Source organism: Myotis myotis, unplaced genomic scaffold (genome assembly GCF_014108235.1).
Source record: "Myotis myotis isolate mMyoMyo1 unplaced genomic scaffold, mMyoMyo1.p scaffold_m19_p_8, whole genome shotgun sequence".
NCBI classification, from domain to species: domain Eukaryota; kingdom Metazoa; phylum Chordata; class Mammalia; order Chiroptera; family Vespertilionidae; genus Myotis; species Myotis myotis.
In genome coordinates this window covers 6152655-6176536 of record NW_023416390.1, presented here as the reverse complement: position 1 = coordinate 6176536, position 23882 = coordinate 6152655, and the positions used below count along the sequence as shown (strand labels likewise).

At 48.1% G+C, this 23882-nt stretch overlaps 1 protein-coding gene across 15 annotated transcripts in view; it reads left to right on the top strand.

Annotated features, from left to right (window-relative positions):
• The window catches only part of HECW2 (HECT, C2 and WW domain containing E3 ubiquitin protein ligase 2), a 258411-nt gene that overhangs the window by 218467 nt on the left and 16062 nt on the right, over positions 1–23882 (top strand). For 13 of the 15 annotated variants that reach the window (XR_004969635.1, XR_004969634.1, XR_004969636.1 and 10 more), the window contains 7 exons: positions 8079–8231; positions 10184–10282; positions 13530–13659; positions 14658–14804; positions 15648–15762; positions 18689–18774; positions 19789–19901. Coding sequence is in view for 11 of the 15 variants with exons in the window: in XM_036320850.1 (XP_036176743.1) it covers positions 8079–8231; positions 10184–10282; positions 13530–13659; positions 14658–14804; positions 15648–15762; positions 18689–18774; positions 19789–19901 (843 nt within the window). In the remaining 4 variants the exon portion in view is untranslated. Of the gene's footprint in view, positions 1–8078; positions 8232–10183; positions 10283–13529; positions 13660–14657; positions 14805–15647; positions 15763–15926; positions 15998–18688; positions 18775–19788; positions 19902–21379; positions 21849–23882 lie in introns of those variants that run through there. The other 2 variants (XR_004969639.1, XM_036320847.1) reach the window with 2 other exon arrangements.

Below are 23882 nucleotides of genomic sequence, written 5' to 3'. Positions count from 1 at the left end.
AGAGAAATGCAAATTAAAACCACAATGAGATGTCACTTCACACCTGTCAGGATGGCTGTCATCAATAAATCAACAAACAAGTGCTGGCAAGGATGTGGAGAAAAGGGAACCCTAGTGCACTGCTGCTGGGAATGCAGACTGGTGCAGCCACTGTGAAAGACAACATAAAGGATCCTCAAAAAATAAAAAATGGAACTACCTTATGATCCAGTGATTCCACTTCAGGGAATATATCTCAAGAAACCTGAAACACTGAATTGAAAGGATATATGCACCCCAATGGTCATTGCAGCATTATTTACAATAGCCAAGATCTGGAAGCAGCCCAAGTGCCCATCAGCAGATGAGTGGATAAAAAAGCTGTGGTACGTTTACACCTGGAATACTGCTCCGCCGTAAAAAAAGAAGAAAGTCTTACCTTTTGGAACAACATGAATGGACCTGTAGAGTATTATGCTAAGTGAAATAAGCCATTCAGAGAAAGACAAATACCGTATGATTTCATTTATATGTGGGCTCTAATGAACAAATTAAACTAATGAACAAAATAGAAACAGACTCATAGATACAGAGAACAGACTGGCAGATGGGAGGGAGGTTGAGGGGCTGAGTGAAAAGGGTAAAGGCATTAAGCAAAAAACAAACAGACAAACAAACACACAACATAGCACCTCAGACACAGACAACACAATGGTGATCACCAGAGGGAAAGGGTGGTGGGAGGAGATAGAGGGGGTAAACGGTGCCAGAGGGGACTAGACTTTGGGTGGTGAACACACAATACTATATATATATGGTGTCCCCCCAAAATGTGTACACACACTTTGAATAATAATAAAGGCAGTGTTTATTAAAATACATTTCATTTTCAAAATTAAGCTATCAACTGTTAAAGTGTGTCTACGTTTTTTGGGACACCCTGTCTATATATAGTATTATAGAACTGTACACTTGAAACCTATGTAATTTTATTAACCAATATGATCTCAATAAATTCAATAAAAACTTTAACCAAAAAAGAATAATGCATCTGCCTGTACTCCAAAAAGGTGTGAATTTGCAGATTTGCAGAGACTTTCGCTTTGCTTTAAATCAGTGGTTCCCAACCTTACTTTGGCCATGCCCTACTTAAGCATGTAAAATCCATGATGCCCCCCCCCCCGTGACATATAACTCGTATTACTCAAAAAGTGAGCTCCTATTCACGTGGAGGAAGCCTAAAAGGCCATTAACTTGGTCTAGACCAGTGGGCGGCAAACTCATTAGTCAACAGAGCCAAATATCAACAGTACAACGATTGAAATTTCTTTTGAGAGCCAAATTTTTTAAACTTAAACTATATAGGTAGGTACATTGTTATTAACTTAAGTAGGGTACTCCTAAGACTTAGGAAGAGCCACACTCAAGGGGCCAAAGAGCCGCATGTGGCTCGCGAGCCGCAGTTTGCCGACCACGGGTCTAGACAAGGTTCCAAAGAACATGGTATTCATGAAAGAGAAAAATAAAAGAATGAAAGGACAGATGAAGTACCGAGGAAGAAATCACTAAAAAATTGTTTAAAAAAATAATAATATAAAGTGATATGAAAAAATAGCAAATAAAGTTTCAAAACATATAGTGAACTGAAATGCACAATATATATTTGTATACTGTATCTGAGGCCCCTATAACCATAAGAAAAAAATTCACTGTTAACTCAGTTTTGAATTGCCCCCCTTAAAAATCAAATTGTCCCCCTGTAGGGCATGTGCCCCATGCTGTGAACCACTGCTTTAAGCTGTTTCTTTGCACAGACCCCAAACATGATCTATAGATTGAAATGAAAAGCTGAGGCAAGAAAAATGATGGGGACATTTATAGTCAGAAATGTACAGGTGAACTACAAATCCCGGGTGAGGTAGAATTCATCTGAGACTATTGGTGATGCCTCTATTCAATTTAAAAATACAAAAATAATTCAAGAACCTGTTCCTGTGTCTCACTAAAATAATGCTTCATGTTTTACTTGGCTTTTTCCAACAGTCAACGGTTTCTAGGCAAGTCACTGTGATTTACTTTGGTCAGAGCTGGAGGTCTGTTCTTGTCATTGAAGTTTCCGCCCCACTTGAGTTGGTTATCTGCACTGGCACAGTGGGGAGGTGTGCGTGTCAGCAGCGGTGGCTGGGCTGGAAACTGAGTCATCTTGAGAGAATGTGGGGGAGACTGCAGGCCATGGTTGCTTCCTTCCGGGGGGCTTCTGTCTGCCTGGAAGTCGCTTCTTTAGGGAGGGGTTCAGTGGGACACCATCTGGTCTCCAGCGTGTCATTGTCTTCTGACTTCAAAGTCCTAGCACCTGAAGCTACGGGGTGGCAGGAGCCAGCTAGGAAGGCTGTGGTGTTCTGACCAGGCATCCTGGGCCCCGAACTTCACAGTCGGCAAAGCAGGAAGGCAGCGGTGGCCTTGTAAAGAGAGGTGTTTGCACTGTGACAGCCCCACCTCCTCTTTTCCTCCGTGGCCAACTCTGGGCAAGGTGCCTTTCTTTGAGAAAGAATGAGTTCATTATATGTAGGGAGCCACCTCAATGACGTCAGCCAGCTGTCTTGCAAAGCCACACTGAGACCAGGGAGGGGATGTGAGCAAACCCTGTTAGCGTCAGGGTTCAAGGACAGAGGAGCTCTTCCTGTGGCCTTTCTCCTGAGACAGCAGGTGAAACCACTGGAGAAGGACCCTGCTGTATTTAGGCCAAGGCTTGGAGTCACCGGGTGCAACTCGACTTGTCTTCGTCCTTGCTCCCAAAATCCCTCCCTCACCCATGAGGCCTCGGGGAGTAGCTGCTGCTCTAACGAGTTGGGGGCGGATGGGCAGGTGCACAGGCGTGTGTGCCTGACCCGGCCTGTAAGAAAGCCACGCTCTCTGTCTTCCTGAAAAATCTGGGGGACACGGTGATGGGACTTCCCATTCCATCGTCTTCTCTCATTGTATAGTCTACTTCCCTTGGAATACTTTGCTTTCAGTGATGTTTAATTGCACGTCAAGGACAGGAGAATGAAATAAATTGTTGGGTTTTTAAAAATATTTTTATTGATTTTTTACAGAGAGGAAGGGAGAGAGATAGAGAGTCAGAAACATCAATGAGAGAGAAACATCCATCAGCTGTCTCCTGCACACCCCCACTGGGGATGTCCCCACAACCAAGGCACATGCCCATGACCGGAATTGAACCTGGGACCCTTGAGTCCGCAGGCCGACGTTCCATCCACTGAGCCAAACCAGTTAGGGCAAATAAATTGTTCTTAACAGATATTGGAGGCCACTAACAAGTTGGGCCATGTCAGCCTGGCAGCATGATGGTGTTTAAATGCTTTATCAAAACGTAAATAAATAAATAAATAAATAATAAATAAAATGCTTTATCAGCACTTCTTGGGGCTTAAAACCGCACCGCCCCCCTGAAGACATCTGTGCTGATTCCGAAATGCCCTGGCAGGCAGCTGCTGGTGGCCCCACACCCGCTGTCGGAGTTTCTGCATTTCCGTGCCAAGCCTGTCGCTGCAGAACCAACCGAACTGGCAAAACAGGAATGTGGCAAAGGATCCCTGGGACATGAGTCAGAGGAACTATTTACATGGAGGAGGTTGCTAAGAAGCCAGGAAGCACAGGCACAGGTGCTTGCTGGGACACGTCTGTTGGATTAGGTCGGCCTGTCATTTGTAGATACAACCAGCTCTCTGGTGTGCAGTCCTGGAGTTTGGGATTATAATCAACTCAAACTTTAAAAGCTGTGCTGGCCCTGGTTGGACTCCATCCGGGCTCCTGGAGTTCAAAGTAGTGGAGAAGAGCCTGACCAGCTCAGGGTGATACATTTTCCTCCCGGAGAACTGGTAGCTGTGTTCTCTCTTGGGGGATGGGGAGGGGGGATGTTTTTATTTTTTGGCTTAACTTTTCAGGAAATATTTTATGTGATGGTCAGCCAGATCCAGCTGTTGTCATCAGAAAGGAGCCCTTCAATGAGGTCCCTCTTTGTTGTCCTGACAAACTGGACCGTAGTAGATGCTATGACACCTGGAAAGGACTAGACCAACGCCAAGCTCTCTAAGGCTCATTCCCTTGAGTGATTTATGACAGTATTTGTGAATGGAGTTAGGGATGGGCACAGCCTGTTCATGTCATTGAGTCAACATACCACTGAAGGCAAACCTGTGCCAAGTTACTCACTCTGCCAGGTGCCAACTCACCAGGTAAAGGAGGTTGATTTCTGTAGAGAGCTCCATGCGTTGGTTCAACAACATATATGGAGCCCCTACGGGATACAAAAATGAGAACAACATAGTCCCTGCCCTCAGTAATGTCGACGTGTGCACAGAGGAGGCAGACGCACAAGCTGCTCATTATAATCCACCGTGAGCGTGGTGTCACTAGACGAGGGGTGGGCAAACTTTTTGACTCGGCCACAATGGGTTCTTAAACTAGACCGGAGGGCCGGAACAAAAGCATGGATGGAGTGTTTGTGTGAACTAATATAAATTCAAAGTAAACATCAGTACATAAAAGGGTATGGTCTTTTTTTTCAATGCGGGCCGTAGTTTGCCCACGGCTGCACTAGACACTGAGAGGCCAATCTCAAAAAACCTGCTATTTCCAGCGGAAGGCCACAGCTGAATTTTAAGCAGCTAAAAAGCCATTTTACTTTGACCAGTTGTCTCTTTGTACGAACAGTGACTCAAAGTATGTGGCTTGTGTTTCAGCTGCCTGTGACCCTTAGGATCGGGGCCGGGATTGTGTCCGAGAGCCCCCGTGAAGCTCGGACCACTCACTCGGGGCCTCACGCTTACTTGTGGCCACACCTTGAGGTTGCATCCACCCTAGAACAGTGATGGCGAACCTATGACATGCGTGTCAGAGGTGACACGTGAACTCATTTTTTTGGTTGATTTTTCTTTGTTAAATGGCATTTAAATATATAAAATAAATATCAAAAATATAAATCTTTTACTATGGTTGCAAATATCAAAAAATTTCTATATGTGACACGGCACCAGAGTTAAGTTAGTATTTTTCAAAATGCTGACACGCCGAGCTCAAAAGGTTCGCCATCACTGCCCTAGAATGTGGTAGTCATTTCCCATTTCCTTGAAGGAACCTTCACTCAAGAAGGGGATCTATAGTAAGCCAGTTGTTTTAATGAATTAGCACATTCCTCCCACTTTCGCCTGTAACAGGGGTTGGCAAACTTGTACTGAGAAGGGCTAGATAGTAAATATTCTAGTCTTTGCAGGGCCCTGGATTCTCCATCCCACACACTCAACTCTGCCTTCTTAGCAGAAAAGCAGCCACAGACAAACAGACAGCACATACATGGGCATGGCTGTGTGCCAATAAAACTTTATTTACAAAGCTGGGAAATGGGCCAGATTTGGCCCCCAGGCCATAGTTGACCAACCCTGGTCTAAAAGTGACTTTTTCTTGTTAGTCTTGGACATTTACAATGTCCTGAGGGTAGGCTGTGAGGAGTGATGGGTGATGGGGGCAGGGGCGGGGGGGGGGGGGCGGGGTGTGGTCAGGAAGCCAGCGTCAAGGCCCGGACCCTCCACCCCGCTTTCATTTGATGCCAATCAGTGATTTCCTTCAGTCCCAGTCATCTCAGTAAAACGAGGATATGGACAGAATGGCGTCTAAGGTGCCAGGGACCACTGGCATTTTCTGTTTCTGGAAAGACACAGGACCTGATGAAGTTCACCACCGGCAGGACATGTAGAGAGAAGGTTTGCATCCACCGGGACCTGGGTAGACCGGAATCATGGACTCCATCTCAGAAAGTGAAATGTAGTAGGAAAAAGCATAGCGTCCAGCACTTGGGTTCTGAACAGATTCGGTGACATGCAGACAGGACGGGAGAGCCCGGGGCTGCAGCCGCCCAGGAGAAAGGTATGAGCCGATGACTCAGCTCGCTGTGAGTCAGCAAGGCGGCTGCCCCACGGGCGGGCACTTCTCAGCTGCACTCACGGGGAAAGGTGTGCAGGAAAGGAGGGCAAAGCCCTGTCCGAGCCCCAGCGGAGAGGACCACACCTCCAGTCTTAGACCCCGCCTTGTAGGTCAGACTTGGGCCTGGAGTGGATCCCAGCAGAGGGAATTCCCAGCCCCTCCTTGAGGGGGTGGGAGAAGAGGCCTGTTGGTGAGTGGGGAGGGAGAGAGACCAGGGATATGAGAACTGCTGCACAAAAGAGTTCTTACAGAAAATGACTTTTCCAAAAAAAGTGTCTATGGTCAGCATCCAGATTAGCACCCGGAGCATAACAGGCTCTCAGATGTTTGCCGGGAGAAAGCCTCTAAGTATGTGAAGAACACTCAAGTGGAAGAAGCATTCTGCGTGGTGGCGGTGGCGTCGGAGATCAAATTAGGACGGAGGGAGGAAGCCACGGGGCTGCCCAGCTCAGCACCCAGGAGGTGTGGTCTGTGCCCTGCACCCGGGAGGCCCCTACACTCTGAGCAGAGCCCCCCGCCCCCCTGAACTGGGGGCCCCTCCAGTTGCATCCACCGGGGCCCAGTAGGCAGGAATATGGACTCGATCTCCCCCAAGGCGGTTTCAGTATGTCACCTTCAGGCCTGAGAGGCGGCTAGGCTTGCATTTCCTGCACACACAGGCTTCCTGGCCGCCCACACTCTGTCACCCACAGTGCAGCGTGCACAGGGGCTGTGTGATAAGGCCTTCGCTGTTACACAGACTGGCATTTTTTATTTTAATGTCTACGTATTTCTTTTGATGGGTATCAGGAAAAATAAAGCTAGCACATCATAATTTCAGAGACATTGTGTAAGACAAGGCTACACTGAAAAAGCCAGTGGCTTATAAGTTGACTGCATGAGAAATATGAAGGAAACAGCATACGCCTGTATTCAGATAGGGCACACATTGAGAAAGCAGTTTGTGACTAGCTGACGTCTGTTCCAAGTAAATTCTCTGAAACTCTCAACTCTGAATAAAAGTCATGTTATGTTTCTTACTCGTCTCCCAGCTCCATCTGCCACCTATACCAGGATTCTTTTCTCTATCACCCAATTCCATCACTGGACAAGACTCAGATGACTTCCTTTAAAAAAAATGCAGTAGGGCCCGTGGAGGAAATTCCATAAGAGGCAAAAAGCAGAGTGAGCCAATGAAGTCTTATAAAAATCCCACCACCCCAACGTACCCACTGCTTCCATTCCCCTCCCCGTCCCTTCCTGTCCCTGAGCCCAGGCGTAGGCATTTGTCATGGGGTGGGCGTCCTTTATACTTTCTGCTTTAAATTTAACGTATCCAGTTGCTTGTTGCAAACGCCTCTGGACGGCATGTCTTGCTCTCAGCATTGCTGGCCACTTGTCATTCCTCAAACCTAACATAGTCATTTTTCCTGCTTCTCTTTGTCCTTGATGTCCTTGTGACTGAGGTGGGATTTACACGGTAGGTCGGTACTAGAGTTTCAGCCTCTTCTCCAAATTCTTCCATGATGAAGCTTTTGACACCCTCATTTTTCTTGTCTATAATCTTCCTTGGTGTTTTGTAATTTAAAGTTTTCACTGGAACTCTGTCATTCCATTTTCTTTTGCCTCTGGTCTTCCTAGGGGGTCTTTCATCTGTAATAGCCTCTCACCCAAGGCACTCAAGTCTCCTTCTCCCCCATTTAAAAGTGTTTAGAAGTCCCCAAGGAAGGACTCCATGTCCCTGGAGGTAGGCAGCTCAGGCCTCTGGTTTTGCCCTCTTTCAAGAGAGCATTCCCACTGTTCTCCCTTTCCTTATAGCCTGGCCCCGAACACTGAAAATATTTACCTCTTCATATCTGTTTACACCATCAAAGTACGTACTGCCTGCTGCATCCCTTATCTGATGTGTGGCTTTCGTCTTGGATGTGCTCCCCATAAAATGTGCATTTCGCTGTCCTGGGCCAAGACATGGATGTGCTCAGGAAATCGGATGGTCCTGTTGGTTTTGGACAGTCCTGTAATGAGGGCGGTTGGACTTGCGATGCGTGTTCTGTGGAAAGCTGAGCTCCGTAGAAAAGGCGTCTAATGTGTAGGAAAAAATATACAACTGGTTGTTCTTTTTGTGGATTTCTTTAAAGGCTGGATTACAGCGGACCTTCCAGAGAGTTCTTCTTCCTGGTGTCCAGAGAACTCTTCAACCCATATTACGGCTTATTCGAATATTCGGCCAATGACACATACACAGTGCAGATAAGTCCCATGTCCGCTTTTGTGGACAATCACCATGAATGGTAAGTAAATGTTTCCTCAACACCTTTCTTCTGCTGATTTCTGTGATATCCATTTTTGTAGGAATCCTTGATTCTAACACCTTTTTTCTCAGAGAAAATCATGTTTTCTTATTGCCCTGGCTGGTGTGGCTCTTACTTATTTTTTGTTAATCCTTACTGGAGGAGATTTCATGCATTGTGTGTGTGTGATTTTTTTAGAGAGAGGGGGAGGGAGGAGGAGAGGCGGAGAGAGAGAAAGGTTGATGTGAGAGAGACACATCGATTGGTCGCCTCCCGCGCACACCCTGACCAGGGCCAGGGATTGAGCCTGCAACCGAGGTCTGTGCCCTTGACCGGAATTGGAATCAAACCTGAACCGGGAAGGGCCATATTTTCAATTAAACATCTCATTTGACTCTGATTTTTCTTGTTAGTCTCACGCAGGAATAGATTGTGTTCCTTTGGACCAATTTTAAGTGAGCTGGGTAGAATCCAAAGGGTTTCTCCCATCCAATGAAAGTTATGGATGATGTTAGGTTCCCAGTGAGATCCCCAGGCCCCTCTCTGCTCCCTGAGCTCCGGGGGGTGAGGGTGAGTAGGGCAAAGTCCTGCCCCCGAGGTCAGGCGGCTTCTAGAGCTGCCCTTGGGCAGCGGCTAACATGGGGAGGGAGAGGGGCTGGAGCGACTGAAGGCAGAAGGGCAGGCAGTGGACTCACAGCAGTGGCCACTCGGACCCGATTAGCCACCTGAAGTCTGTGGCCTGGGTTTGCCCCTTTTTCTAATTTCTCACACACAGTCACCAAGGACAAGTGGCACAGGAGTCTGTCTGGGCATTATTTATTCTGAAAATCCCCGATTGTGCTCTGACTAAACGTCCTTACGTTTTTAAGAAATTCCTGCATGTACAGACTTTAGTTTTATAACCCAGTTTACTTGTTTCTGCTCATTTTCACTGATAGTGACAAAACACACACACACACACACACACACACACACACACACACACACACACACAACAAAAAAAACCCATGAGTAGGACTCATGAAAAAAATTGAGTCATGAGGTTAGTCTTGGTGGGTGGAGGGCATCACTTTTAGGACTTATGTTTCAAATGAACTTCCGTTTGGCCCCAATTTGGAGTCCTCCCAACTAAAGCTGTTGCAGTTGTGCTAACACCAGCGGAAAGAAGGACAAACAAAGCTGCCGGACATCTGTCCCCGGATGGCTGCGAACCCTCCTGTTGCACGGGCAGGAGGGAGCCGGGTGGACTCATGCTCTGGGAAGGCATCCGACCTTCGAAGGGCTGGAAACGGAGTACTTTTGAAAGAGAAAACGAGGGTCCATCTCAAGTCAGCAAGCCCAGTCATCACAGACATATTTAGTAAAGTTTCCAAAGTGATTCAGAATGGACGTGAGCCTCGAAGTTTTAGGGAACAGAATGTGCCAGGAGGAAACTCCCGCAAATGCCCACATGCATCGCTCTTGGCGGTGACAGTGGTCGGGGCGGGGCTTGAGAGAGCACAGGGAGAGGCACGTTGTCACTCTGAGACTGGGGTTTTCTCCAAGGGGGGCTGCTGCTGGGTTTGCATGAGAGAAATCCTGCTCGTATTCATGCAAACAGATGAGAAGACAGCGTTTCCTTCTCCACCACCGGCCTCATTCTCTCGGTCCCTTGGAAGCGGTTGGGGGAATTTCGCTGAGTGCGCACAGGGGACTCCCGGTGGCCGTGCGGGTGCAGATGGCAGACGCTGTTGGCACGGGGGCAGGGGGAGCAGCGTGTCTGTAAATATGAGCGAGACACCTTCCTTCAACTCGTAGATGTGACTATTGGCCTCGGGAAGACACAGCCTAGCGCGCCCGCGGCCCGGGAGGCAGTTGCTCTTGCACAAATGTAGATGGTCAAAATCCAGTGAAACCATGTAGAACCTGGTCCGTGAGGTGTAAGTGACCGCGTGCGTGTGTCTCCTCCGCAGGTTCCGGTTCAGCGGCAGGATCCTGGGCCTGGCGCTCATACACCAGTACTTGCTGGATGCCTTCTTCACGCGGCCCTTTTACAAGGCTCTCCTCAGAATGTAAGAGTGTTTTCATGGCTCGTGTTGTTAGCGTGTAAGGCTGCGGGATTGCCCTTACTGGAAAGGGTTCCAAAGTCTGTTGTTACTAAACTTAAGAGAGGGATAGGTTTCTGAAACGATTATAGCTAGTGCTGCGTTTTTCCTGCTTTGGACCCTTTCCTTCTGTCTCGCCCCCAATGTCTTAGTTTTGCTGCCCTTCAAAGAATTGATCCTCACTTGTTGCAACACATGTTTCTGAAAAACAATCGTACTTCAACTGCAGCACTGGAATTCCTGTGGTGGTAATGCTGATTATTAATAGAATAGTTGTGGGTTAGCCTGGGTGACTCACAGTCCTCTATCTGTTACATGATGCACTTTATATTTTGCTTTATGCACACTTTTAACTGCTTGCTCTTAGTCCACATTTCCATTCTCCTTTGCTTTGTTTTTGTCCTATTTTTGTTTGTGTGTTAGGGCTGGGCAGTCCTGTATTTTTCCTGAGATCTCCCTGCATGCAAAACGGTACCTTCTGGTGGCAGAGGAAACATTGGCATTCACAGAACTTTTCTTCATTGTTGTCACAATGGAAGTTTGCAGTTATTGCCAAATGTCAAGCCAGACAGTTTCTGCCCTGTAGTCAGTAGGAGCTGACAAGGCTGACTAGGAGCAGGCGCCTGTCTGTGGGGTAGTGGCTCACACCTGCAATAGGACAGCACAGATGGTTGGCTCTGTGTAGCTCATTCCCTGTAAACAGGAGCCTAGACCTCAGATGAAAATAAGGTGTGCATAGGGGGCTCGTACGAGGGTCAATAGGAAGACACCTGCCATCTTCCCTGTGGGTATCTGGGCAGATGAAGCCCTGGGCAGCTGGCACTGGGCACCTTCTTCCGTGGTCCCCCAGCTCCTGTTGTATCTTCCCATTTTATGGCTTTATCTCTCATCGTCTCATTTAGGCTTTCGGTGAGAGCAGTCTATACCAACTGTTGGCACACCCTCCACCCACGGTGCCTGGCTTCTTTCTGCCAGTAGCCTAGCAAAGCTTTTAAAGAATATTGTTTCGACCTTATCTTAATGGGCCATCAGCTGCTTTTGGTACTGTTGACCGTCGCAAACCCCACCCATGTGTCTTGAGTCTGACCTCATGGCATCCATGGCCCTGTCCTCTTTCGATTTTATGTCTCCTTGGTGGGCTTCTCCTCTGATTTTCCCTTAAACCTCAGTGTTCCAGAAGCTTCCATTCTTGGCCTTCTCTGTCTGTGTGTGTTCTCCTGGGGAAATCTCTTCACCAGTTTCCTCTCCTTCTGATGCTCAAATCAGCACTCTTGGTTTTGATCACCCTTGAGTTGTAGGCTGAAGTGGTCAACATGCCACTGAATGTCTCCCATGCATGTCTCGTGGGCACCTCGAAATCAGCGAGGCTGAAACGAGACCCCTCACTTTTCCCTGACCTGAAAGTGTACTCTTTCCCATGTGCCCAGTTACAATTCATGGTCCCAACAGTCTCAAGTGGCTCTGGTCGGAAATCAGCAGTCACCCTCCATCAGGAAGTAGGAGGTGCCCAACTTCCCCACCTCCTGCCCCATCCACAGGTCCTTTACGCTGCTTGTTCCTGCAAACATGTGTGGCTTCGGGGATTTTTTGACTGGTAGCCCTCAAGACGAATTCGAGTTGACTTGCAACATGAGTTTATTTGCTATCCCTATTTAGATATCATTCTTTATACACCACCGCCCCCCCTACAAACCCATTTACTGATTTCCACATTTGTCTCCTAAATACTTTTTAAATTCATCTTCTCTTTTCCATCCTCAATAACTGTGCCCTAATGAAAACCCTTGTCTTATTTTTCCCAGATGACTATGGTGACGTATAATTGATCCCCACCCTTTTATAACAACCGCACCTCCCCTTGTTTTAAGTAATCCTCCTGACTGCCATTTCCAGAGAAACAATTGAAATTCACATCACACAGCTGACCATGGTATTCCCTAAAGCCTTTCAGTCATTCTGAATCACCAAGTCCCTTAGAATGGCCTGCTCCCAGCTGCTAGGCTCAGTCCCTGGACATTCCATCGAGCGGGTCACTCTGTTCCTGCCAGGATGCTGGAGTATTCTGCATACTCCTTGCCTTTATGATTTGTTCCTGTTGTTCTGCTCTTCTCCTTTTCCCCCCGATTCTCCTCTTCACCCATCCCCTTCACCTCTCTAGCTTTTAAACATCCTGCAAAATGTATCACAGGTATCACCTACACCAGAAAGCTCTCCCTGAATCTCTAGGTCGAAGTACATGACCTTCATGTTTGCTGTGAGAGCTCTCTGTAGCTACCTTACCTTCTTTTATTTTCTAATGGGAGTGTAACATACCTATACACCATTGCACAAATTATAAGTGTTACCCACCCTGGGCTATCACTAATCACCTTATATTAACTCATCAATTTGTGTGCCTGTCTCCCCAGCTAGACCATTATCTCCTGGAGGTCAATTAGTGTTTAACAAGTAGCTATTAAGAGATCTGGAACACAGCTGAGGCCTACTAAATGTTTAGACTGAACCAAACAGCCTGACCTTTGAAATTGGGCTGACGGGAGGGAATTTCAAAACTACTGAAGCAAATCAAATGTTACCACCTTCCATTTCCATAATAATTACTCCACCTCCTGTAGATCCTTTCTCAGCAGGAAAAAAGAGGAGAGAGCTATAGAAAACCCTTATAATTATAGAGAGACTTTGGGGCTTGCTGTTTTCAGAATCATGGAAAAAGTGAGAACCATGAAGAAAAAGGGGATGTATGTAAATGTGGACCATATCTGGTCTTTAGGGAGGAAAAGCTCACGTGCATTACCGAAACATACGAAGAATTTCTAATTAGGACAACACTGTATAAGACAGTGTAACATAGCCAAAAGGGCACTGGACCCAAGTTGTCAGCCTGAGTTCCAGTCTCTTCTGGGGCACGAGTTGTGGGTGACTGTGCTGATGGCCGTCACTCATTGCACCTCCAACTCTCTCTGTCTCTGACAGGTCAGACTGGGTGATTCCTAAGATGTGTTATAAACATCCAGGATGTTAAAATTGTATACCAAATTTCTAACTGATTTCCCGGATTTGGTTACTGCCTTTGACTAATAAGTACATTTCAGAAGCCAGTGCTTATTGTGTTGATCTTGTTCTTGTCTTTAATTCTTCATTTCTTTCCTCGTGACTCTGGGTTTTTGCTGTTCGCCGTGCCCACGTGTTTATTCGCGTCTGTGTGTCATCCTAGTCTGTGTGACCTGAGTGACCTCGAGTACCTGGATGAAGAGTTCCACCAGAGCCTGCAGTGGATGAAGGACAACGACATCCATGACATCCTGGACCTCACCTTCACTGTGAACGAAGAAGTCTTCGGGCAGGTCTGTGGGTGTGCACAGCCGGTGTCTCAGTGTGGTGACTGGAGGCGGCTGGTCGGTGAAGAATGACTTAGTGGCTAAGATCAGATGTGCATTTACGTGTGGCTTGCTGGGTGGTTTAAACCCAGGTTTGTGTACAGTTACAACCATCGTGGTGGCAAAGATGATTCTCATGCCAACTGCGGATAAAGGTGTTCTAGTGTACAGAGTGTGATAGCTATTTGTGTGTTGTAAACCTTCTTTTTATTTCCAACTAAAATATCCATGTAAGATATTAAAATGTGCCTTAAACACAATGTTTAAAAGTCCATGCTACCCCAGAGTTGAATGTTGAATTATTTAATTGGCACTGGGATTTAACTCTCATTCATATTTCAGAACCGAAATTGGTTATTTCGAAGCTGAGGGAAAGTAAACAATATTTTAGTGAAGATTTGAAAATATTGACCAATCAACCAATGTTGATTTTTTTTTTTTACAAAGTCGATGGAAGGGTTGCTTGAAAGATTTCTTTCAGAAATTACATAATAGTTCATAAGTAATAATCTTATTTAGACATTAATATTTGGTTGCTTTTCTGGATTTCGTGTTTTGGAAAAGAAGTTCTCGATTTAATGTTCACTTGAATGTAATTCTGTTTCCTTAAAGTCAGTCTTTACTTAAATATGGGCTTTCTATGTGTGGTTGATTCGGAACCCTAAAGGAATTTGAGAAAATTCGTTTTTGTCAAATATCCAACTAGCAGTGGCCCAGAATCTGGAACCAGTTTATGGTCATTTAAAAGGCTTATCTGTTTAGTCAGGATTTTTAAAACTTAACCTTCCCCACTGGCAATACACATGTTTTAGCCACGGAGGCTCTGGGACACCCGCTCAATGCCCGGTGTCACTGAGCCGTGGCGTGAGCGTGGGCCCCGGGCGCCCCTCGCACCTCCTTGCGGGACAGCGTTCTCACCCCCTCGAGGGCTCGCTTCATTGTCAGCCCTCTTGTGCTGACCCCAGATCACGGAGCGCGAGCTGAAGCCCGGGGGTGCCAACATCCCGGTCACGGAGAAGAACAAGAAGGAGTACATCGAGAGGATGGTGAAGTGGCGGATCGAGCGCGGCGTGGTGCAGCAGACGGAGAGCTTGGTGCGCGGCTTCTATGAGGTGCGGCGCCAGCGGGCGGGGCGGTGGTCCTCGGGCCCATGTCCACGGGGCCGCAGCCCGTCCCCTGTGCTTCCCCGTGTGCTCTGCTTACGGCTGCTCTTTCCATGTAAAATGTCCAGTGCTTTGTCCTGTGTGTTTCAAGAGCACACACAGAAAGCTTCACGCCAGTGACAAGAGAGCATTGACGTAAAACGACCTGAATTCAAATAGCGTTTGACAGTTCAGAGACCACTGGTAACATTTAAGTCATGCGTCTCGCATGATGGATGCAGACAGTCACATCTCATGCTCCACATGTGAAATCTTGAATCGGAGGGTCTGCACAGGCGTTACAAGGATGCAGTGTCCGTGCGACTTCTTCCGTAGGAGCACTGGATCTTTTTATTTTAAAAAAATATATATATATTTATTGATTTCAGAGAGGAAGGGAGAGGGAAAGAGAGATGGAAACATCAGTGATGTGAGAGAATCATGGATACCCCCCACTGAGGATCGAGCCCACAACCCGGGCATGTGGCCTGACTGGGAATTGAACTGTGACCTCCTGGTTCTTAGGTCAACGCTCCACCACTGAGCCACACCGGTGGACAGCACTATATCTTTTTTAGAAAAGAAAAACAAACTAGACTAATCAGTGCTCAATCATAAAACAGAAATTCTGCCGAGAGCCATCTCATCGACCTTGTACTAAAAATACCTTATATGTGTGTCGAGAGCTTTGCCGTGTTTTTAAAGCGCCTAAATCCCCCAGATTCCATGTGCCCTCCTTTCCTGACGAGGCTTGGTGATCGCTGGGCTTCCTCCTGTGCCTAACCCGTGCCCTGTATTCTTGCTGCCCCATAGGTGGTGGATGCCAGGCTGGTCTCTGTGTTCGATGCGAGGGAACTAGAGCTGGTCATCGCGGGCACCGCCGAAATAGACCTGAGTGACTGGAGAAACAACACTGAGTACAGAGGAGGTGACACTGGGCTGGGGGCGGCTGGGTTCTAAGCTGGAGAGCAAGGGAGGCAGAAGGCTCGGCTGCTGGTCCGAATCCGGGGCAGCAGGGACACTGTACCCTAATCATAGGTCTGGCCCTCTCCTTTGAGACCTTGGGCTAGGGACATTCCCTTCTCTCCCTAGTTACCGCACCTGCCCAGGGGAGGAAGGCCTGCTTACACACCATCGCAGGATGTCATAACGCCTCATTGTGGGTGAGGAAATGTGCCCATCGGAGCACTAATTAGTTGCTTTATGGTGTTGGTAGGGAAGCAGCAGGGAGCTGGCTCAGACTCCACCTGTAGTCTCCCTTCGCTCTAAAACTCGCAGAGGCCCACCCTCTGGACTTCCTAGTAAGCAAACGCCATGTTCCTACATTTAACTGATTGGCTCAGCAGTTGTACTTCACAGTGGAAACACGTGAATGGAACAGGACGTGCTTCTCAACCTTCAAGTGGTTTACTGAACAGGCCCTTCCCCAGTCAGGCCTTACGTCCACTGACAAGGAACCTGCTGGAAGGGTAGTAAAAACTGCACTCCAGGACCTGCCAGCAAACGGGAAGCACTAGCGGTGGCGTTTGTATAGAGCAGTGCAAATTCTCAGTTAGTAACTGGGAGTGCAGCCATTGAAGTTGGATGCTGAGCCCATATCCTTTAAAAGGACCGGGTGGTAGCCCAGAGCTACAGTTGTCTCCAATGAGTTTAAGCAAAGGAAGAGTACAGTTCCTGAAATTGCATTATTGCAAAGCCCTTGGGGAGTCGTGACAAGTAGCAGTTGTTTTTGTGTAGGTTTTGGTTTTGGTTGCTTCCCTCAGAAGAAACCAGATGTGAGAGGTGAGCACTAGCTCTGAGCTTGGGGCGTGAAACCGACACACTTGAGGTCACTGAATTCATCCCCGAACCGTCCTCTCGCTACCTGTACATTGAAACAGAAATTCAAAGAACAGTTTTAAAAGTTCAGAGTAAAACCTAACTTGACATTTGCTAAACGGCTTTGGCTTTTGCTTCTGCCTGTGCGTGGCTCTTCTGGCTGGTGCTGTTGCCGGGGGCCGTCTGCTGGCCCGTTTTCTCTGCAAGGCCGCGTTCAGTTGCGGTTTCCGTTGCTGCTCTTTCTGCAGTTCAGCTGCCATAGCGAGTCTTGTCCATCAGCCCACAGTACAATCCATAGACGGCCTTGGTTACTCTAACTCAGTTAACCCAATACGCTCACTAACTAGAACACAGTTTCTCCAACGTCTGCATAACTTGCACGTTACCATAAACAGTACCAGCTCATTTCCCCCACCCCGGGCGATTCTGCTAGCAGTGCCATTCACCCCGTCAGCCACTCTTGTATTTATACAGAATAAACTTTGATTCACAGTGTATGACTCATGGAGCACCTATTCCTATGACTATTGTAGAGCTTATCAGATGAACGCCTGGGGAGGAGCGTGCTGAGGGGTGGGGCACCCAGCTGCCATGCCGGCTAGCCCAGCTCCATGGCACTGCGAGAAGAGGGGCTCCCCGCCCCTCGCCACATGTCCGTGAGGCAGCTGTCTGTGGGGGTACGATGAGACACTCCTCCTCCTCCACACGGCTTGGCACACACAGCAAAGGAGAGGCAGCAAAGGGCCGGTGCGTGGGCTCAGAGAACGCCAAGGCTGTAAATCAAGCCAGCGCACTGCTTTGTAGACGGGGAAGCTGTGTGCTCAGCACCAAAGAGCTGGCCCTGCGTCCCCACGCCCAGCCTGGTTTATTGGCCCTTCGCTTGGATCCTCTCTTACTCTCACTGGTCGAAGAGGAAGCAGGAAGGAAGGATCCCAGATCCCAGATACTGCAACATGGGGACCATACTTCCTCCAACCCAGAATTCCCGTGGCTTGATGCACACTGATGGACGGTGTTAGTTAACTGGTTTGAACCGCTAACTGAACCTTCATCTCTGAGCCGTGTCTCTGAGCGTAATTTTTCTTTATTGAAAGGACTGGCATCTATAACCACTTCCTTAATCTACTCATGGGATGACACGTTTAACATTTTCTTAAATTCTACTTAAGGATGGAATAAAATTAACATTTAGGTTGAAGGTTATTGGGGATTTATTCGTTGAAGAAATTAAAGTTGTACAATTCCTTTTCCTTTTCTATTACTAAAAAGTAATTTGGTTAAACAATATGAATGTTATATGTAGTTTTAAAATATTTTGCCATTATGTACTAATTTGTATAATTGTTTTTTAAAATAAGTTTTTATTGATTTAAGAGAGAGAGGAAGGAAGAGAGAGAGAGAAACATCGATGAGAGAGAAACATGAACATCGATCGGCTGCCTCCTGCGTGATCCCTGGCCGCACCTCCCACCAGGGATTGAACCTGCAAGCCAGGCATGTGCCCTGGCCAGGAATCGAACTGGTGACTGCGTGGTGCATAGGTCCATGCTCAACCACTGAGCCACACTGGCCGGGCAATATATTTATTTAATGTGTCTCTCCTTTCCCAGAAGCCCTGTGAGGGTCTGATATCTTGGCCACTGTACCCCCAAGCTTCATACAGAATTTGGCATAGTGACCCTCACAAATTATTTCTTAAACGAATGGCCCAAAGAGTTAAGCATTTCCAGTCACAGCGATTATGTTCTTCAGAGGCGATAGGGTTAACAGCCCTCACTTTTTATTCTTCTCTCCACTCGCTGTATTTGGTGACACTACAAGGAAACACGGCCTCTCGCTGTCACTCAGTGCTGTGTTTGCTGGGCTTTTGACCCTCATACAATCATGTTTACGGTGTTCTCCTTAGTCTTAAATTATCAATGACCTTTAAAGAGTCCAAGACGATGACATGTGTCTGGGGGTCCTTTGTCAGTGTGTCGTGGTGGCTTACGATAGAAAAGCCAAAGTAACACAGGCTTTTGTGATTGGTTTGCTAGGGTACCACGACAATCACATTGTAATTCGTTGGTTCTGGGCTGCGGTGGAGAGATTCAACAATGAACAACGACTGCGGTTGTTACAGGTAAGACGCCATTGGTTCATCTTTTTAACACATTAGTAGAATTATTGTTGGAATTGCGTGTTTTTAACACTTGCTAAGGACACCCAATAAATCTATCCCGGGTTTATGTGCCAATGTGGGGTGCACGGTTTCCAGACTCTTTGGATGGCACAGTCCTTTGGCTCCATCACTGGGCACCATGGCCCCAGGCAAGTCCAAGCCTTTGAGGAGGAATGCGAGGAAGTACCACCTCCCGTGCAGGGACCCGAGGATGGCCTCTGCCTTCAGGGCAGTGTGGCCCTTTCAGAGAGAGTCCCGGGCCCTCCGCAGCCCAGCACCCTGAGCCACGGGTGCTCTCCGCTCGGTCCCTTAAGAAGTGACCCAGTTCCTTGATAAAGAGCCCTTTCTTTGCCTCCTTCTACCTTTCAACAAATTAGAGAGAACAATGCAGTTGAAGGACGCTGGGAAAACGAACTCATTTTCTTGTGGTGTTTATCGTCACCCGGGCAGTTGCTGGTGGGTTGCAGCTAAAGGGACATCAGACACGAGGAAGCCTCTGGATGCTCAGACAGAGCCTTACCCGTAGGTGGGGTCTTAGCTGCTCTGCATCAAGGACCTACCCCTCACGTTTGCAGGCCCAGACATTCTGTATTTTTTCTTTCATCATCATTTTTTAAAAATCCACCATGAGCTGATGAGGGGCTGATGCTCAATAGACTTAGGCTAATTGATGCACCCACTTTATTCACGTGTAGTGGGAACCACCCCTGGTGTAGGCTCCCGAGCTGGTCAGCGGTACAGAGGTTTTCTCTTCTCAGGCCCCCACACCTTTCCCCTTACAAAGCCCTGTCCTTCCTCGGTTCTGTGTCAGATGCTCGGGGATGGCCGGTGCCCGGCATAAGCTTTGTCCCCAGCTTCCCAGCGGCGGGGCGGGCAGTGTGCTGCTCCTCCGGGAGCTGTGCCTGTGGGTGATGCGGCCTTCCTGGGCCGCTGGTCGCTGGGCCTCACCGCCTCCTCCTGTTTTCTCGTCGGTAGTTTGTGACGGGCACGTCCAGCATTCCCTACGAAGGCTTCGCTTCTCTCCGAGGAAGCAATGGCCCCAGAAGGTTCTGTGTGGAAAAGTGGGGGAAAATCACCGCGCTTCCCAGGTAAAGTGGCAACAATAATTCTTTACTGTCCCCACGTTGCTCTAGGAAGTTATGTATCTGTACATATATATATGTGTGTGTGTGTGTGTGTGTGTGTGTACATATATATATATATATTAGTGACTGTTTTATGTTAAAAGTTTGAGAGAGTGAACAAGCTTTTAGAATAAGCTTATTTCATTTGCTGATTTATCTTTCTAAATGAGGGGGAGGGATCTTCCTGGTCATAGTTAACATACATAAACATATAGATCAAAATGTAAAATGCAGCAAGACCAAAGCATTTGTTAGCTTTATCAAAGCCACGTTGGTCATCATTACAATTGGGGCTCTAACTTATATGGTTCCAGAAACTCTTGGCGTGAAGTTTATATTAATGACTAGTTAGAATCCCTTCACGCAGAATCACCGTGGTGGTTTCTGCAGAATATTAAACCATGTGACTGTGCTGTATAGCTCGGTAGCTTCCGCCGTCCATGCCTTAATTCCGCGGGAATGCTCTCTTTGTTGCACTCTCATTCATAACAAGATGAAATTTCCTTCGCATGGAAAAAGGGGCTTCCCTGTTGCTACTAATATGTGTAAGGGTCTTACCTTACCGCCGTAAAGGTACAGCACTGTTTATGAACCAGAAAGCGTTTGGAGTTGAATGGCAGTAACTGGAGCAGAAGAACTGGAGGGAGCCAGTGAACAAGGGCAGAAGGAGGAGTCGGTGTTAGGCCTCCTTTCTCCGATCGGCGGTGATAGTGTAGAATTTTTGAGGTAAAAAGGGCCTCGGATCGCCTCCCATTTCCTGCCAGTAAACCTGCACTCTAGAGAGGCTGAGCGATCTTCCCCCGAGTTCATCCTCAGTTTCCTCTAAGCACGAACGACTTTAAGAAACCTGTTCACAAGACTTTCTTCTTGGCAACTGCAAAACGCTGGTTTTTGAGGATCATGCTCCAGGCATCACACCTGAGAAACGGAGGCTGAAGACACAGATGCAGAGAGCAATGCATTGTGGGAGCCCAGGGCTGCCCCAGCCTCCTCCGCCACCCTGGTGCTCCTCAGCCTGTGAGCAGAGGTGCTGCACTGAGACGCCCAGGTACCACCTGGTGTACCCAAAACACCTGGATACCAGTACCACCTGGCACACCTGGCGTTCCACTCTCAGCAGCCTATAGTTCCATCATTTAAAGGATTATTCTATTTTATTTGTGCCTGAGTTGTGCCCTTTTCCCCCTTAAACTCATGTTTGTATCTAAAAGCAGATACACACACGATAGATAGAGAGATAGATGATAGATAGATAGATAGATAGATAGATAGATAGATAGATAGATAGATAGATGATAGATAGATGGATGCAGATACCAAGTAGGGCCTTTCACCCTGTGGAGAAGCTCAGGCCTGGGCACCAAGGAGGCAGGAAAGGGCAGAGCGATTGTGTCCCTTTCTCGCGAGGTCTGTTTCTGCGAAGATTTGCTTCTGGAAAGCAGGTGGGACAACCTGTTACAGGAAGCAGACGGATGGCTGTTCGCCTTGAATCGCTGCAGCTTCCACCACACCTGGTGAGCGGAGAGGCAGCCGGGACAGACGTGCGGCTGTGGCTCCAGGCCCTGGGCTCTGTCCCAGGGCCTCCGTGCCCCAGGGGGTCCTGGAGAAGTTGCTCAATCCCCCTGAGCCTGTTTCCTCATCTTCCCTGGAGGCTGGTCATTCTGAGGATTGAATGAAATCCTTCTCTAAAGCATGTGCTTCTGGTCCTGGCCCCGATGAGCATCCAGTCAATGGCTGGTGGCTGCCATCACGGTTTCTGTGCCATCACCTGTCACGTGTATCAGGCAGGAGAGGTTGGGAGAAGCCCGGGGTTGGGGAGTGAGAAGACCTGGTTCTAGTCCCCCTTCTGCCACCACCTGACTGGGGCCTAGACAATCTCTTGCTCCCTGGACCTCAGTTTCCTCACCTATAAAAGGCCAGGGGGTGGCGGGGGGTGGGGGAGGGGAGGTGGAGGTGGCATATGAGGTTTGGTTGAGCAAGAAGAAACGCCAGCAGAAGGTGGAAACTCTCGGAGGCCGGGCTGGCGTCGCCTTGTCACTTCCCCCCGGAGCTCCAGGAAGTCTGTGCTGACTCATGGGCAGTGCTGTTGCCAACACACGGTTGGGCAATCGACGGTGTGTCTTCCTTTGTTATGAACGGAGGCTGGTTCTAGATTCTTAGTTTCACCCAGATTATAAAATCGCATAAAGAATGACAATCTGAGGCACAGCAGGAAGGTAGTCTGGGTTCCTACTGGTCTACCAGAAGCTCCAACTTTTCATGTCTGCGAGGAGGAAAGAGCTGCCTGGCTGTCGTACTGCACACTAGTCTACGTACATAACCCAGCGCACAGGCATGGCTGCTGACCTAAGCCCGCAGATGCACTGGCTCTGTGATCCTGAGCAAGGGTCTAGGGGTCCCCCCCCCCCGCCCCCCGTGAAGAGTAGGAGCAGCAATGCTCTGCTCAGGGTACTTGTGATGAGTGAGGTCATGTGTATACCCATCCTCAGGGATAGTAGGTCGTCTTTGATCTTTCTCACCTTTTATTCTGAATCTTCTCTAAGATTCAGAATGTGCTCCACAGGAAAAGTACATTTGGAAAAATAAATAAAAGGAAGAGCTTCTTTATCAGCAGTGATTTCTTCACCGATCACAGTGTCGTCGCCTTTATGCAATGTGGGGTGTTGCCGGTGTGAAAGGGCCTGTAAGCTTGGTTTAAAGGGATCGTCCTGTATGGGGAGCCCATTTCTCCCATGACCAGAACAGAGGCACCCAAGCATTTCCCATGCATTTTCCCGATAGATTCCAGGTGCAGATTGAAGAACTGGTTTGTCTCAAGCTGGTCAACCCCAACTTGGTATTTCTTTTACTTGTTAGTGAGATGATGTTTAAAAGGTACAGAATGGGGGGATGTCCTTCTTGTTCAAACAGTTGATTCTCTGAGAGGCCTGGCATCATCTCGGGTCGGGCACAGGAGGCTGTGCCCTGGAAAGCCGGTGGGGCTGTCAGGGGCGGGGGCGGGCAGCCTTGGCAAACTGCAGGGCTTCAGTGTTTCTAGAGCAAATGAGTCCCATCTTCTCTCAGGCTTCCTCACCTGGCTTTGCGGTGGCGGTAAGTACAGCCCTGCTCCCCAGGGGTCCGAGGAACGTCCAAGTGCACGCGGTGGTCTCTGAAGCCCGTGGTGTGGCATCCATGCTCCTTTCTCTCTGTGGGAGGAGAGGGCCGGAGCCCCGATGATGAATGGCTGTCTCCTCAGAGGCTCCTACCACACACACTGCGCGTCCTGGGCCTGCGGTTGGCAGCTCGCTCTGTGCTTTGCATTTCCGTAGATTTCCTGTCTCCGGGGTTCTGATGGGCTTCGGGGGCAGTAAATTCACATCAGGGCAGTTGCCCTTAAACACCCCGAGAAGCGGGCGGCTGACAGGCCAGCCTGGACGGTGCGGGGCCAGCCCTCCACAGCCTGGTGTGGAGCTGCTGTGCTGGTCTCTGAGGTCCTTGCCGAGGAGGAGGGCAGACGTTCCGAGAGCTTCCATCCTGATGATGTCCTCACTGGCGTGCGCTTGGGTTTGGCCAGAGGGGAAGCATGCATTTTTCAATGGCTGAGTCTGGAGGTTAATGTGAATGAATTGCTGACCCAGATGAAGAAATCAGAAGCTCCAGTTCATTATGAAGTGGGTAACTCAGGGAGGTGGCTTTTCTGGTGGAATAGAAACTTAAAAAGATCAAATTATCTTTGAAAGATAAAAGGCAACTTTTTTTCATTTTTAAAGCTCTGCTTTTTGTTCTTATGAAAAGGAAACTGTTCACCAAAACATGCCAAGAAGTTAAATATGTATAAAATCCACAACTGAGAGAACTGCTAAACATTTTGAAGTGTATGTTTGCACTCATTTCTGTACACACACAATTAAAACCAAAAATACAGTCACACGCATATACTGTTTGTAACCTCTTCTTGTTTACCAG